Here is a 16,108-nt window from a genome sequence, read left to right as displayed (position 1 = left end):
TTCGGGGTCTGATTGGAGTTTCTCTTTGCGGGCCGTGTGTTTTACAGCGGAAGGTGCAAAATAATAGCATCAATACAAGAAAGTACATCGACATATGATACCGCACCCACCAGGCTCCGCCCGCAGGTCCAGTACAAGAAAAAAATCAAGCTCCCAGCGGAGACGTAAGCATGATGCTACACCAAGGATAACACACGGCCCGCAAAGAGAAACTACCGTCCGTGAAACACGAAGTCAACCCCGATAGCATCTCGTATTGATATCTTCGCGGAACGGAGACAGCAGTCAGCATATACAAGCTCGCCAGCCAAGAGCAGCCTCCTAAATCCTAAAATTTTATGGTTGAATCCCGGTTTTCATACCAGTCTCCATTCCAAAAGTTCTCGCCACCCCTACATCCGTAACATTCCCGCGACAGCGACCATTCCTACGACAACACTCACGCCAATACCAACCACCCCCACCTTACTGCGGACAACAGTTCGAATGCTGCGAAAGTATTGATTGATACGACAAATTGGATAATAGGAAGAGAGAAAAAATAAGGAACACTTAATATACTCCATGGAAGGGCGAGATGCCCAAACTGTCTAGTGGCAGGAGCGAGGCATAGAAATACGAGCGAACAACATCAGGAATGAAGTGATAGCAACAGATAGTAAATAGCGCCAGGAAAAGAAAGGGATCTAGGTGTGGCCATAATCTGATGTAATGAGAAAAGTGATAAGAAGCATGTTTCAACATCGAGTGTCAGATATATAATTTTAGTGTGATGGCAAGCACCTGTCATACCACTTGGGACACCAGGATCGAGGGATCTACAAGAGTCATGGTGTGTATACGAGTAGATATGACTGGTTACTATATGGGGGCCTCCGGGTGCACTGTTGAGGGAGTGCAAGTCAACGAGTCCTTTTCTCTTCTTTCTTGAAAAACCGCCGTCTGATATATTCTTCATATTCATATCAGCTTGCCTTCAATCTCCAACTCATCGTTTGCGATTTCCGAATCGGGTGTCGTAAATATGACTTCCGAATATGCATCGGTCATGTCATTGACTACGACAGGATATCTGGTATGAGTTCATTACTAGATGAACTCATTACACGGTTGACTGCAGTAGAGCTTCCTCGGGAACTCTATCGTAGTACTTGTTTGGTTTTCTCTCTTGTGTTTCCTCTCTTTACCGCTATATTGTGTGGTATCGTTGTCGCTGATTTTCCTTTTCTCTTGCACGAAGTACATGTCATGTATGATTGTAGCGCGTTCTCCTGTAGGATAAATAGGGCCCGATAGCCCTCCGGTAGAGCTTCAAGCAAGCAAGAAGCACAAATTCAAACAAGAACCACAACATCGAGCACGAAACTCGGACGAGTGAGGTCTTATGATTGCGTTATAAAATAAGGGAACGGAGACTGGTGATGGCTAAGTTACCTACTTGGAAATGACAACTAGTAAGTGTAGCCACGCGTAAACAGACTGAATTACAGTTAAGGGCTTTTTCTTCAACTCTAAGAAATCCTAGTTTCGTTCACATTTCAGTGTGTAAAATATCAGGGGTGTCAACGGAGATTTTATCTCCCGTCTCGCTTAAGTTAGTCACTAACTTATCGCAGTAAAACTTGGATCCTAGATTACCTTGAGCTCTAATAGGAATACTATTCATATTCATCAGGATATTCAATGACTTTCTGGATACTTGGTTAAGTTCGCCGTCGAAAGATTTTTTTTTTGTTTCAACGAACTTGCTCCTCGATCGCGAGCAAAGTGGCAGGTGGGAACAAACCGTGTCACCGTAGTGCGCTGAACTGCACAAGCACTGTGCTTGGCCGTCATGACGGGTGTACGAGTGCGAGTACAGTACAAACCCCGCGCCTACAGTATCACAGGACCCGGGACAAGGTTGCGGGAAAATCCTTCCTGCTTGTATCAGCACTACAAAGGACTATTGTATCATAGTTCAAGCCAATTACTCGAGTAGCTGTTATGCAGATTTTTAGATCGATTAATCCCTAAGCCTTCATGTGTGGTTTGTTGAAAATACTGCTCGCCTTGCCCACGACCACCAACCATGCCCACGACCACCGACAACTACCCAACATGCTCAGAACCTGTCTGACATGTTTGCAACATGCCCGACATGTTCCGAGCATGCTCGGCATGCCGTTTGCGCCACTATCCATCATTCATCCACCCGTCCGTTCGTTCCTTGCCCGTCCGACCATTCATTGTCCGTCCGTTCATTCGTTTCTTTGTTCGTTCGCTGGTTCGTCCGTTTACCCGTTTTTTCGTTCCTGCCTGTTCGTTCGCCTCCCGCCACTTGCTTTGTTGTGGCGGACGTTGTCGTCGTGCGCTTTGGGAAAGCGCATCCGGCGGAGAAGGATATGAACGGCGGGGGAGTTATAAGCCGTCGGGAGGTTTTTGTTCCTGTATTTTTTGTTAGTGAAGGAGACAGTAGGGGCGCGGAAGGCAGTGGGAGCGCGGAAGGTAGCAGGGGAGCGAGGAAGGTAGCAGGGGAGCGAGGAAGGAACTGGGAGTGCGGAAGGGACTGGGAGTGCGGAAGGCAAAATTGGAGAGTCATTAGGGAGTCTGTTATTTGTCTTTCTTTTGTTAGTATGAGTGCATACGAGATGGAGGTAGGGAAGGGGGTGTGCAAGAGATACTGGCATGCGGTAATCGGAGGATGGATAGGTTATCTTTGTCGTTTATTTATACTCCTGTCTTTTCCTATCGGTTAGTTTAGTTAGTTGTGCGAGTTGTTGAGCAAGCGAGTTGATGAGTGAGTTGTTAGGGAGAGAGAGAATCGGAGAGAGAAAATTTTTCATACCCCTCTTTAGTTGACTGCCGCCTGAAAGCCTTGGCGTTTTGTTTCGGCCGAGTGATAGTCTGTGACGGCGGACCTACCCCCCTCCCATAACGGTGATTGTTAATTTACTACTCCGGACAGTTATTATTTTTATGGTTTTGATATGCTAAGCGAGCAGTTTCCACGATACCGTAGGCTCTCTAGGAAGTTGGCCGAGATTTGTGTTGTGGCGCGGGATAGTGGTAACACTTACCAGTACTCAAGTAGAGAGGTACTTCATTTCCAGAATAGATGCGGTAACTTGGGAGCAAGCAGGGAGTTTCCAACAAAAAATTGGAGGAGTTTGATTGGTCAGCCTTGGGGTATCCATAGTGTTCCTTAAATAACCCCGCTTTTCTTCAGCACTCAGCTATTCAACCAACAGAACTCAATCACCTATCCTCCACCGTACCAGTTTCCGAGAAGCAAAGATGTCTGAATATTACAGCAAAAATATCAACTCCAATAATACCAACTTCAATAGTACCAGCTATAACATTATTTTTGCCGATGAACGACCAAATATCCTAGCCTGGCTATCTCCGCTGGAGCCTAGGTTACGGCACCGAGACATACAAGAATGCCGAGTCGATAGCGTGGGGAATTGGGCCCTACAAACCGAAGAGTTCAGAAGCTGGTATGCTGGCAGTGGAGGAAGTGAATCCGATGTTGCGGTTTTGTTTTGCCATGGAGGTCCGGGGGTTGGCAAGACCTATATTAGGTAACAAGGACGAGCCTTGAGAGATACATGAAAAGGTGCAAGTGCTGACAAGTCTCGATTTCAGCTCATTAGTGATAGACAGCTTGTGCGATAAGTCCAGTGGACAAAATGTCGCGGTTACGTGTTTCTAATTCGACTTTGCTGCCGAAAGGGAACAGTCGTCGACGAATGTGCTTGGGGCCCTGCTTAAACAGGTTGTGAGCGGACTGGGAGAGATACCGGAGGAGACAGCGCAAACCTACGAATTCCAGAAAAACGCCATTGGTGGGCGAGGACCGCAACTTGCCGATGTTGTGAAGGTGCTACAGACCACCTCCGCTGGAAAGTCCACGTTCATCTGCATTGATGCTCTTGATGAATGCGCGGAAGGGCATCGGGTTAAGCTCCTTGATTCTCTAAACCAGATTCTCAAAATCTCTCCCGGAACACGAATATTTGTAACTGGTAGGCCGCATATTCGACCCGAAATCACAAGGCGTCTTACTGGAAGAGTAAGAAGCATATCCATATGTCCAAAAAGAGATGGTATTATCACATATCTCCATACAAGGCTAAGCGAGGACACGAACCCGGACGCGATGGACAATAGTCTGGAGGTGGACATTCCGGAGAAAATTCCGCAAGATGTTTCTGAAATGTACGTAGAAGCAAGGGCGCCGGGAAAGCTATCTCTAACAGATACATATCTAGATTCCTACTAGTCTCTCTGAGTATTGATGCGATCCTACAAGAAACCACCATCCATCGCAGGCGACAAAAGCTCAACGCAATGGCCAATGGGTTGGGACTGGGAGATGCTTATGGTGCAACGATCGGTCGCATAAAGGGACAGGTTGGGGAGAAAGCAAGGCTTGGCATGGCGGCTTTGATGTGGATCTCTCACTCGGAGCGACCACTGAAGCCCGATGAACTTTGTCACGCCCTAGGGGTCGAAATCGGGTCGCCTGATCTCAACGCGGAAAATGTCCCTTCCATAGGGGTACTACTGGCGTGTTGCCAAGGACTTATTGTCGTGGATAAGGAGGCCTCCACGGTCCGATTAATCCACTTTACCCTTCAAGAGTACCTCCGGACTCATCCCGAGCTATTAGGCACAACTCACTCGATGATAGCGGAAACTTGCTTAAGTTATCTGGATTCGCAGCGGGTCAAGGCTCTTTCGACCAGCCCCTCTCCCAATCTTAGGGGCGAGCCATTTCTCGAGTATTCCTCTCTCTATTGGGGAGTGCACGCAAAAAACGACCTTCCAGATAACGCGAAATTCCTTGCCCCGAAGCTATTTGACGACGATTACAATAATCACATACCCACCAAAATCCTCCCGAGAGCACAAAGATGCTTCTCGTACTGAGTTGATTTCGATGAACTTTCCCTGTTCAGTGGTCTACATTGTGCATCGATCTTTGGAATTGATGAGATTGTAACTTATTTGGTAGAGGCGGAAGGTTACGACAACAACTAAACGGACTGTGTGGGTAACACTCCTCTCGTATGGGCCGCTTGGAATGGGCACGAGGAAGTGGTGAAAATTCTACTCGGACGGAACGACGTCAACCCCAATGAACCAGATACCCGGGGCCACACACCGCTCTGGTGTACTTCTAAGAATAGGCACGAAGGAGTGATGAAAATTCTACTTGGACGGGACGACATCAACCCCAATAAATCGGATATCTGGGGCCAAACACCACTCTGGTGCACTGCTGAGAATGGGTGCGAGGGAGTGGTAAAAAGTCTACTCGGACGGGATGACATCAACCCCAATGAGCCAGATAGGTACGGCCAAACACCACTCTGGTCTGCTGCTTGAAATGGGCACGAAGGAGTGGTGAAAATTCTACTCGGATGCAACGACGTCAACCCCAATAAATCAGCTACCTGGGGCCAAACACTACTCTAGTGTGCTGCTGAGAGCGGGTACGAGGGAGTGGTGAAAAGTCTACTCGGACGGGATGACATCAACCCCAATGAGCCAGATTTGTACGGCCAAACACCACTCTACTGTGCTGCTCGGAATGGGCACGAAGCAGTGGTGCAGAGTCTACGGAGACGGAGTGACCTCAACCCTTTCTACCCGGACAAATTTGGCCGAACACCGCTCGGGAGGGCCGTTGAGCGTGACCATGTGGGAGTGATAGCACTGCCACAGCACTCCGCACTTACTATCTGAGACAAGACCCACGCCCGTGGAGGCATTGCCCTCCTCACGGCCTTCGAATATGGATTCCCCACAATTCCTCCATAAACATGCCTGTCGCCGCCACCGTTTTGCCCCTCTTACCCCCGCTCAACCTACCGTAGTTTAGGGCGCCGTCTTGTTATAGTTGCCCTCCTTTCTTTCCTTCTGAAGTCTGCCAACCACTGCAACTTGACTTAAATATTCTTCTATCATATTAGTTGAACTAAATTATCCGCGACTGTAGCGCATATATTTACCACATACCCTTCCAAACCTACCAGATCTTCTTTCGTGCTCGGGTCAGGATTTCTGAGTTTCTGTTTATAATCTATCTAGTGTGTGGCGTTTTGGGTGTACCTCTGTATTGTGTTCACATAAGCCAGTGTAATATTACTGTTATTATTATTGTTGTCGTTCTCGCTTTTTGGCTGTAAACCCTCTTCTGTAATTTATATTTTATCTTTCCTATCATACAATCCCCTTTTCCCCCTTTCTTTCCATTTGGGGTGTAGGCGTGCGAGTTGTTTCGTTATTGATAAAGCAGATAAAGTGCAAGTATTGCTGACACTCGTTGAAACCGATTCGTGCCTTCCAAAACCTGCACAAGGCGTTACCATTGTGAAAGATTATTTGCCTCCACCACGCCAAAATATTTATTCAAAAAAAAAAGGAAAGGAAAGGAAAGGAAACTTGGGGATACCGCACAGAGTAATTTAGAAGGGGATTTTTTTTCCTCTCCTTTCCTTTGAAGGGATTGGGGGTCTTAATAGTGAGATACCTCCAATTGAAATGTTGCAGCGTGGTGCTGGTTTTGGATGGCATGAATCACAACTTGTGCGGGGTTGCGATCGGCTTCGCTACGGAGATGGTTTAACGAAGTGTATGCTTATATGCCAGTGCATTGTGCGTGTGAGCGTGAGGGCGATGATCAAATGCTGGCTGCACTCATTATTCTCGCTTGTCGGAGGAAGGGGGAGTAACACAGCGAGGGGACTTTCAACTGTGAAACTAACTCCCATTCTTGAAGCATTATACACTCCAAAGACTCAGCTAAACCCTTCTTAAACCGTCTTCAGTAGAGATCTCCTACCTAGCATACGCTTTTGGGAGCCAGTGCTTGGCTTGCCATAGGTTATTTCGTCCAATCCGGCTGCCTCATCTTGGCCTCTGGGTATCATAAACTGCGGGGATTGCTCCCTTGAATCCGGTTAGTAGCTGTTGTCGTGGTCTCTATCCCGCTTGGTCGCTGGGGCTCGGATGCTTGGGATTCCTGCATGCCTTAGTGTATGGTAGGCCTCCGGGGCTTACGCAGTAAGCTAGACTACCGATATCCCAACTTTCTGGGAGTGACCGAATGGCACTTTGCGCCGTGCAATTTCAGCTTCCATCCTCCCTAATATCTTCCTGTCTACTACTCTTCTTCTTTTTTTTGATTTTTTTTGCCTCACAGGACATTCTGTCCGATCCTCACTCCGGTCGGGTATCACGAACCAATTCAAGATCCCCAGCCAGGTAGGGGAATTCCTGCCATCCTGTGAGATGTCTGTCAGGATAATTCCATACTCTACTCGACTGGGAACAACTGGTGCCGTATTGTGGATTGCAGTTATAAGGTGCAACACTAGAAAATCGCATCTCGCGCTATGGAATTTTATGTCAGGCAATGGTGTCTTTTGCCATAGGAGCGCATGTGGTATTGTCCGGGGACAAAATTAACTAGCTCTCAACGGCAATGGCAACGCTCCCCTCCTCATCGCCCCGCTCCCTCAACACTTCCTAAAGAAATTGCTCTACACCAGCCAAAACCAAACCAATTTACTTAATTCTTTTTTTCAATAAACTATGCCTCCTATTCTTCGCAGTCATGCCAAACAGCCTATTCCCTCCAAGCACCTTTCTGAGTTTACAAGGGGATGAATTCTTGGGTTATGCGAGCCTCAGATGACAAATCACCAAATTTCCCACTACTTTGACATTCCTCTCAGTACTGTTAAAAGCACATTTGCAAAGAGAGATCAAGAGGGCAAGGAGAATGAAGGTAGAGGAAGACATCCTAAAACTACCAAGTTGCAGGATGATACTATGGTAGAGGAAGCTCTCAAAAATCGCCATACCAGCTACTCTGAGATTGCTGAGAGAGTGGTTCCCAATATTTCTGCTAAGACTGTGAAGAGAAGACTTGCACAAAAGCATCTTAAAAAGTGGATGGCACAAGAGAGGGTTCATTTGGATGAGGATCTAGCTCAAAAGAGATTGGAATGGGTATTAGCCCATAGGAATTGGACAAGGCAGATGTGGAGAAGGAAGGCAATGTGGTGGGATGAGGTAGCTGTGGAGAGGGGAAGAGGAAGGAGAAGAAAATGGGTATTTAGATGTCCAAAAGAAAAGTGGAATAAGGATTGTGTTGAACCTACTGCTAGGAAAGGAGAGAGAAAGATTAGTCAGATGATGACTGGTTGTTTCTATGGTCAAACTCATGGTCTTTTTTTACCTGTTTTTCCTGATCCTACTTCTGCTGGAGGTGGAGTGACTGGAAAGTCAATTATTGATGTTTATGATCAATATAACTTTCCAGGGATATGGGAGGATATCAAGGAGCATGTTGGGGAGGAAAAGGTATTTTTGATCATTGACAATGCTAAGACTCACTTGCCTTTCAGGAGATGGCTCAGGAGAAATGGAATTTCTCTGATGGAAATTCCTCCCTATTCACCAGACCTTAATCCAATTGAAAATGTTTGGTCTCTGGTGAAAGACAAGCTTCATAAGCACTATCCTGAGCTGTTTCTCCTGAAGGGCCCTGTCAATGAGATCAAAAAAATTATAGAGGAGGCTATCACTCATTGTTGGGAACTTCTGGACCCAAAGGTTTTTGATACTTTGGCAGGATCAATGGTGGATAGGATGGAAGCAATTATTAAGGCTGATGGACGGTATACTAAATATTAATTTCTACTATGTATTTATATTTTTTAATTTTCTTTTGGGTTTTCATGATAGTGGGTTGGTGGGGGAGTGTGGTTGTCATCACCGAAGATTTTCCGGCCGTTGACAGCTAGTTAATTTTGTCCCCGGACAATACTTCAATAGGAAGTACTGATGTATTAGGTTTCCTAATAACAACCGCATTTAGGATCACCAACCCGCAGGGATTAGGGAATTGTTAGACACAAGGCTTAAACTGAAGCTCTGGGGGAACGTGGGGCGGGGTGCCACTGGGGAGGTGGAGCAGGGTGGCGTGCAGAGATTCTTATTCGGTTATCCGTCGGTTTTTTCCTTCCTAGTCTGAACAACTTGTGTGAACGCATCCGCATAGCCATCACAGAGACTACTCTTTGCACTCCAACCCACGTTTCGCTAGCTCTTCTACCTCAGGGAACCTTTCTATGCTTGCCGGAGCTTAATTAACTCTGGTGGTACAAAGGAGATAGCCTCCGCATTGTTGCCCCAAGAAATTTCCCGAGTATCGACTAACTCAATCAGCGGAGGATGTCCTCTGCTTTGGAGAATCCATATGGTCACTGGAGGAAGACTATCGGATCATGCGGACTCAGGTATACCGGTGAGCTTGCCCAAGGACTTTTTTCCGGCCACACAATTCCCGGGCGGCGGCGCGCTTCAACCTGTTCCCTGGGCGGGCAGGGCCGAAGGGTAGCGAGATTATTGACGCTCTTCAGAGCCTCTCAATACTCTCGTGAATGGGTATATCAGTCAATGATTAACTCGCGCAGCGATAGAGAGAAACTAAAGGACTATATGGCAACTGTGGTAGGACATGCACAAGAGCGTAAGGTAAGGAAAAACAACTTCTTTCATTACTTCTCCAAACTAACGGTAAAGACAGGTGTATAAGTAAAACATAAACAATGTATCCTGACTATTCCATGAGTCACCACACCTATCCATATCTCTCCAAGCATGTTACCCTTTCCTCCATATACTCCCGTGATAACAAAGGAAAGACATGTCCAGCGAATCTCCTGTCAATCTCTAAACCTTCACACCAATCCATTGAACCTCTGAACTCTCCGCCAGACTCCCGAAAGCTCCACAATCTATCTCAATCAACTAACATCGATCTAGAACCTTCAATAAATACTCTCTCCCCGCGAACTTCTTCGTTGCAGGGAAGGATTTTTCTAGCTGCTTCCCCGGGGATAGTCTTTGCTGGATTTGAGAAGCTTACATCCGTGGGGAGGGGAGGGGGGACAGGCGGTATCTGTGTGAGGTCGCGGAGGGCGATTTGGGTTTTCCCGGTGCACAAGTCATTGCCAGGTCCGGATGTTTCGGCCACGGTAGACGGGTACGAGTAGAATGGTATATTATCCCGTTCCCCCGACTCCCAGGAGAACTATAACTTATTTCTTTTAACAGCCTATGAAAATCCTAGCCGTAACTTCTTGGCCACCCACTGAAGGATTTGTTTTGACAGCCTATGACAGTCTAGTGGGGACCGGGGGTGAAAAAACAATTCTTTTAGCTATTATGGGTACCAAACAACGGGAAAATTGTACAAAGGTATATATATATGCCAGTTAGCGGAGGTACGAAATGTCCCGTTAGATCATGCGCAAATCGGCGGATACTAACGTTAAATTATGGCTTGATGGCGTTCCACCCAGCTACCCCCCCCATCCTGCTGGGCGAGGCTTTGGGCGTTGTCCACGCTTGGTTAATATTAGCGCGCCGCCATGGAGTCTAATTGCATCACACCAATCACAAGCCGAGGGTAGGGTTGAGGAATGCGCGCTTGCTCATGATGGTCAGTATCGTACTTGCAAGGGGCCCGATCTCCATAATCCGTAGTTTAACCATCAAGAGTATAATGCGTCCATAAAGACAATCCAACACTATCAATACCGGTATACAAGTACTCGAGTGCTGTACATGAACGACGGGTAAGGGGGAGGGCAGGTCTAGTCGCCACGAACGCACGCGCAGACAGGCCGAAAAGGTAACCACTTTTCGGTCAGAAGGATCCGTTAGCGACATGCAAAGGTACTGTACTGTATTGTACAAGTACAGTACAGCACGGCACAGCACCGGAAAAACAGAAGTTAATACAGTACGTATATTGAGACAACATTGCGGGCACATGGGCCGACAGTCAAAGCGCCATATCATCCACGATGGCGAACAAACAAACACTACCAGTAGTACAGTAAAAATTCCAATATGCTAATATCACACTCGAGTACTTGTACGATGTTACACGCCTCAACTATCTCACCATCGCCAAACCGACCCACCAGCTTCCCAAATTTAATGGTACAAGTACAGTACCGTACCATATCATACTGGTGCAGCACAAGCTTATCGTATCAGAACCTGGGACCCACACAGCGAATAACCGTAGCCTACCTACCACATACCGCATCATCGCTCAGGATAAGGTGTACCGGCACTCGAGTGCTGGGCCCAAACCGCTCCCATGGTCAAAAGCTGTGAATCACTTCACACGAGAGCTGGGCAGTTGAGCATGATTGACAAATATTCAGGGAAACCTAACCCTGCAAGCCTTGAGGAGATAAGATAAGGCTCTCAATTGCAAGGCCACCGTGACAAGCCCCAGACTCACAGGTAAAGTACAGCATGATACCGGTACGTGAAAGTACAGGGTTCAGGGATCAAAGGATGGCGCGGGGAAAGATATGATAATATTATATAATAATTTATAATAATATTTTATCATAGTCATAGTAACTTACTGTACCCATCCAAGTTTTTTTATGCCAGCGCAAAAACACAACCTTTCTCCCATAACCAAGAAAATAATACCTCAACTTCTAAGTAAGAAAACACAATCATAAAAAAATAATAGGAAATCATTAGCTGGTAACTTAACTATCAGGTTTCCTTGAATGGCGCGAGGGCGGAGTTGTGACTCCGTAGTTGACGTTGGTCGGATGCACCGGTGGTCGAGGGATGCAAGCACTCGTACCGGTACCGGCACTGTACATATATCAAAGAAGTACGGTAGCTGTGCTCTCCAGGCACCCGTTGAGTAACTCACAAGTACCGGTGACTAATTGAATGTTCGCGCTCTGGCTAGAACCAATACCTGACACTAAGGTCCCCAGTTCTTCTCGCTTGTCTCAAAACCGTTACCCACTACCCGTTCCCCAATAATCACGGGCGCCAAGGAATTTGGTTGACTCTTTGCCCGCAGCCAAGCTCTGTCGATCCCTTCCACACAGCCCCCATTGATCCTCTGTGTCAATCAATTGGCTTCAACCTCCAATCCACAAAGCTTCTGGCTAGCAGACATCTCCCACCCTTGTCTATACTGGTATCTGCCTTGAGGCGACCAGCGTCAGATTGAGACATGCTGTGCCATAGACTAGACTACCATCAGAACCTTGAGGGCCCGGGCAATTTCCTTGGTCATAATTATGCAATGGCAGCTGCATCCGCAAACGTTAGAAAATCACGGGCATGCTGCCTTCCGCGCCCAAACTCCTTCATGCGCTTGACTCACAATGAAAACAATTCGCCCTAATTAATTATTCTGCCTCTTGGTCATATTAAGCTCCAAAAGAACCCCCCGCAAGAACCCCCCCCCCTTAAATCCCCCTCCCTTCGTAAATTCTCCATCCTTCAAACAAACACATTCTCAACACCACACGGATCGTCATCATGGTCACTAGAGTTGTTTACGTCGAGAATGGCTACCAGCAATGCCTTCCGCTCATTTCAACTACGCTAAAGTCTCACGTCGTGGATCTCACCGCCTCGCATACCCTCACACAGGTGTATAACAATTCGTCGACCAAGGATATCGCTGAAGCCCGGTACACATTCCCCCTCTACGAATCTTCCGCTGTCACGGATTTCCAGGCCCTGGTTGGGGAGAAGACGATCAAGGGAGTGGTTCAGGAGAAGGCAGAGGCGGAAGCCATCTACCAAGCTGCTAAATCCGCCGGGAAGGTCACCGCTTTGTTCACCCAGGATACCAGTGAGGTCTTTACCACCAGCGTCGGAAACATCCCGGCCGGCGGTTCGGTGGTGGTGGTCATCAAGTACGTGCACGAATTGAAGCAGGACATTGACGTCGATGGAATTAGACTCGTCATTCCCACCGTCATTGCTCCAAAGTACGGAAACGCGCCCGCCACCACGCCCTTGGTTTTCGGTGATCGGTGGCGCGCTTTTTGGGGCACCTTCTCGCGGGGTATACGGGATATTGGCAGCGCCGAGGATGCCGGCCTTTCCCTCTCCGTCACCGCAACCATGAGTGGGATGATAAGGAGAATCACTTCACCCAGTCACCCCATTTCCATCGGCCTTGGCTCCCATTCTAGTACTGACGACACAGACTTCAATCCCAGGAAGGCGCATGCAACCCTCGCTCTTGCCTCGCCGTCCCTGACGGGTCTCGACAAGGATTTCTCCCTCCTCATCAATGCCAACAATACTGGCGACCCAAGAGCATTCCTCGCTCCTCATCCGACCCTCCGGGATACGTCCGCGCTTATGATCACCATGGTTCCCAAATTCGTCCTTCCCCCGCAGGCTCATGAGATCATATTCGTTGTTGACCGCTCAGGGTCGATGCACGATAAGATTGCCACCGTCCGATCTGCTCTCCAACTTTTCCTGGCCTCATTGCCAGTAGGCTCGTACTTCAATATCTGCTCCTTCGGATCGAACCGCTCATTCCTTTGGCCGCAATCCAAAAAATATTCGGAGGAGTCACTGAACGTGGCGAAGGCACATGCCATGCGGTTGGATTCCAACATGGGTGGAACGGAAATACTTGCCCCTATGATGGACTCTATGAAGAAGCGGCGACCGGATATGAGGACGGAAGTCCTCCTCCTCACGGATGGAGAGGTCTGGGATACGGAAAGGTTGTTTGGATTCATCAACGAGTCCTCCAGGGATGGGAATGTTCGTTTCTTCTCACTCGGTGTTGGGGATGCAGTGTCGCATAGTCTCGTGGAGGGAATCTCCCGAGCTGGAAGGGGGTACTCGCAGATTGTCAGCACCACTAGTAATCTCCAGAAGAAGGTCATGCGCATGTTGAAGGCAGCATTGACACCTCACGTCAACGACTGGGACATAGATTGGGCGGGAAAGCCTGAAAAGCAGCGTGCGACTCTGGCCACCCCTGCCCCCAGCACAGCCGCTCCGATTTCCCTCTTTGACCCAAGCTGTGACCCAGATAGTGCTCCTAGCGCTCCATCTAGTAGTTCACCCAATCTCACACTACCAAATGTCATCCAAGCGCCCACAGCTGTCCCCGCACTCTTCCCATACTCCCGGGCAACCATCTACTTTTTGATATCCAACGGTGATCGACCGGAAAAGGTATTCCTCAAGGGTTCCGCGCACGATACCAGCTCGAACGCCATCTGCCCACTTCAAATCGAGATTCCCGTGCAAGCTGTCACTTCCGCAGGGGCATCACTCGGCCTGTACCAACTAGCCGGACGGAAGCTCCTCCAAGACCTCGAGGAAGGCAGACTTTCATACCTAGAGGGAATCTACGATGGGACGAAAGAGCCAACAAAGCACGCAGAGCTCATTGCGAAAGAAGGAGCCAGAGTCGGTGTTGAATTCGGGCTGGCTAGCAAGTGGACCTCTTTTGTGGCGGTTGCGGAGGACGAACCAACCAGGGAACAGCATGCAAGTCAACAAATGGGGGAGGGTGCGAGCGCGCTTGCCGGGGGGGAACAAACCACCGGCTCTCGAAATGTATTTTGTTTCATCCAGGAAGCCGAGTCCTCAGGATCGGGTCGCAGGGGTAGCATGAAGGCAAAACGTAAATCCATCTCAACTAGATTTCGAGCAATTCCCCAGGTGCATCCCCCACAACAACAGCAACAGATGCAACAGGCGCAGGTGGCAATGCAGCGGAAGAGTACCGGGGGATCATCCGCTGAGTCGGGCGCACTCTTTGGAGGTCCATCTTCCCCTTCACCATGGAATCTCCGCGCGCGCTCGCTCACAGCTCCAGCCTCCGACCAATCTCCAGCATTTAGCCCCCGACGACGTGCATTCCAACTTTCCAGCCCGCCGGTACCCCTCCCGGACAGTGACGAGTTTGAGCCGCCCGAGCCCGCCCCTAAACGCAAGCTCCGGGGTAGACCGGAGTCGGCGCCAAGGGGACCACAAAACCTGGCCTCCGACCTCGCCACCCTCCAGCAATTCAACGGGATGTTCAAGTCGGACTGGAGGATATTCGCTTGGCTGGGCTTGCAGGACCACGGGTTGGAAGGGGCGCACGCAGATGCGGACCTTGTCGCGACGATGGCGGTTATCGTTGCGCTGGAGACGAAGTTCCCGGAGTTGTCGGAGGAGTGGGACTTTATGGTTTCGAAGGCTAAGGAGGTGGTTGGGAGTCTCTACTCCGAGGGGGATAGGGAGGCTGTGGCTTCTGCTGTTCGGGCAGCTCTGGGTGTGTGAATTTGCTAGGCGGTGTTTCTCTTGTTCTCTTTTTCTTTTCTTCTTACCTTTTTCCTTTTCTCGGTTCGGTGTATTGGAGGGAGCGAGTGCGAAGGTGTCAAGATCATGAAGCTATGATTAAAGTTCCGTCTCGTGCCCCGTCCGGGGGCTCTTTTTTTTTTTTCCTGCTAGGTAGTTGATTTGGGTGATGGGTCAATTTTTACCATTAAACCTTTTCCCCTTCAAGCGTCCATCATAAATTAGTCAATGATGAGTTTAGGCACTATCGTGATGAATAACCAGACTTGAATTATCCCCAAGTGGGGGTCAGCAACCGCATCATGAACAACAAAATTCCAAACCCCCAAAAGAGAGAAAGGCAACCGTGCTGCACCACACCTTATGACAGCTTAAAAGTATCCAAGACAAGCATTTAGTTAAACACCAGCGCAATCACGACGCAACGACGCGCGAGAAGCCATCCAAAACCCATCTAATTTATTCGCCCACTCCTGAACACCCCCCCCCTCCCATAACATTCCATGCTGTGAGCGTGATCTACTACTGTACTATACTCAAGTATCATAAATTTGATTGCTGGACTGCTATTCCCCCTGAAAACCAAACCTAATTCTGACTCCCATAGAGTTAAGGGGATGTTTGGCTCAAGCAGTTCGTAAATTGAAAATGTGTTTTAGGCCCAAAGCGCATTTTCAATTGATGGTAGTGTTTGGCTCACTATTAATTGAAAACACGTTTTACAAACCATGTTTTGCAAAGCATATTTTTGGAAACTGTAACTTAATATAGGGCAACCTATGTTAATATGTTAATTATATTAGAATAATGACAATTATTACTCATCATTCTTATTAACGAATATCTGCTCTCATACTATCTAAAATATAATTTGGTCATAGCTTTGACTGCTGAGCATTGAGGTATGCTTTAGTATAGGGGTTTTCAAAAGTTACTG

At 48.2% G+C, this 16,108-nt stretch overlaps 1 protein-coding gene; it reads left to right on the top strand.

Annotated features, from left to right (window-relative positions):
* Nucleotides 1-12,333: 12,333 nt before the first annotated feature.
* On the top strand, nucleotides 12,334-15,153 carry GSTUM_00011643001 (uncharacterized protein; the record flags this gene model as incomplete). XM_002842038.2 has 1 exon in its annotated part: nucleotides 12,334-15,153. Exon 1 carries the CDS (start codon nucleotides 12,382-12,384, stop codon nucleotides 15,151-15,153), a length of 2,772 nt encoding a protein of 923 aa, XP_002842084.1. The 5' UTR covers nucleotides 12,334-12,381.
* Nucleotides 15,154-16,108: the final 955 nt, after the last annotated feature.

This window comes from Tuber melanosporum (genome assembly GCF_000151645.1).
Source record: "Tuber melanosporum whole genome shotgun sequence assembly, scaffold_89, strain Mel28".
Classification (NCBI taxonomy): Eukaryota; Fungi; Ascomycota; class Pezizomycetes; order Pezizales; family Tuberaceae; genus Tuber; species Tuber melanosporum.
The sequence above is the reverse complement of the archived record's forward strand: the minus strand, read 5'-3'. Positions and strand labels throughout refer to the sequence as shown.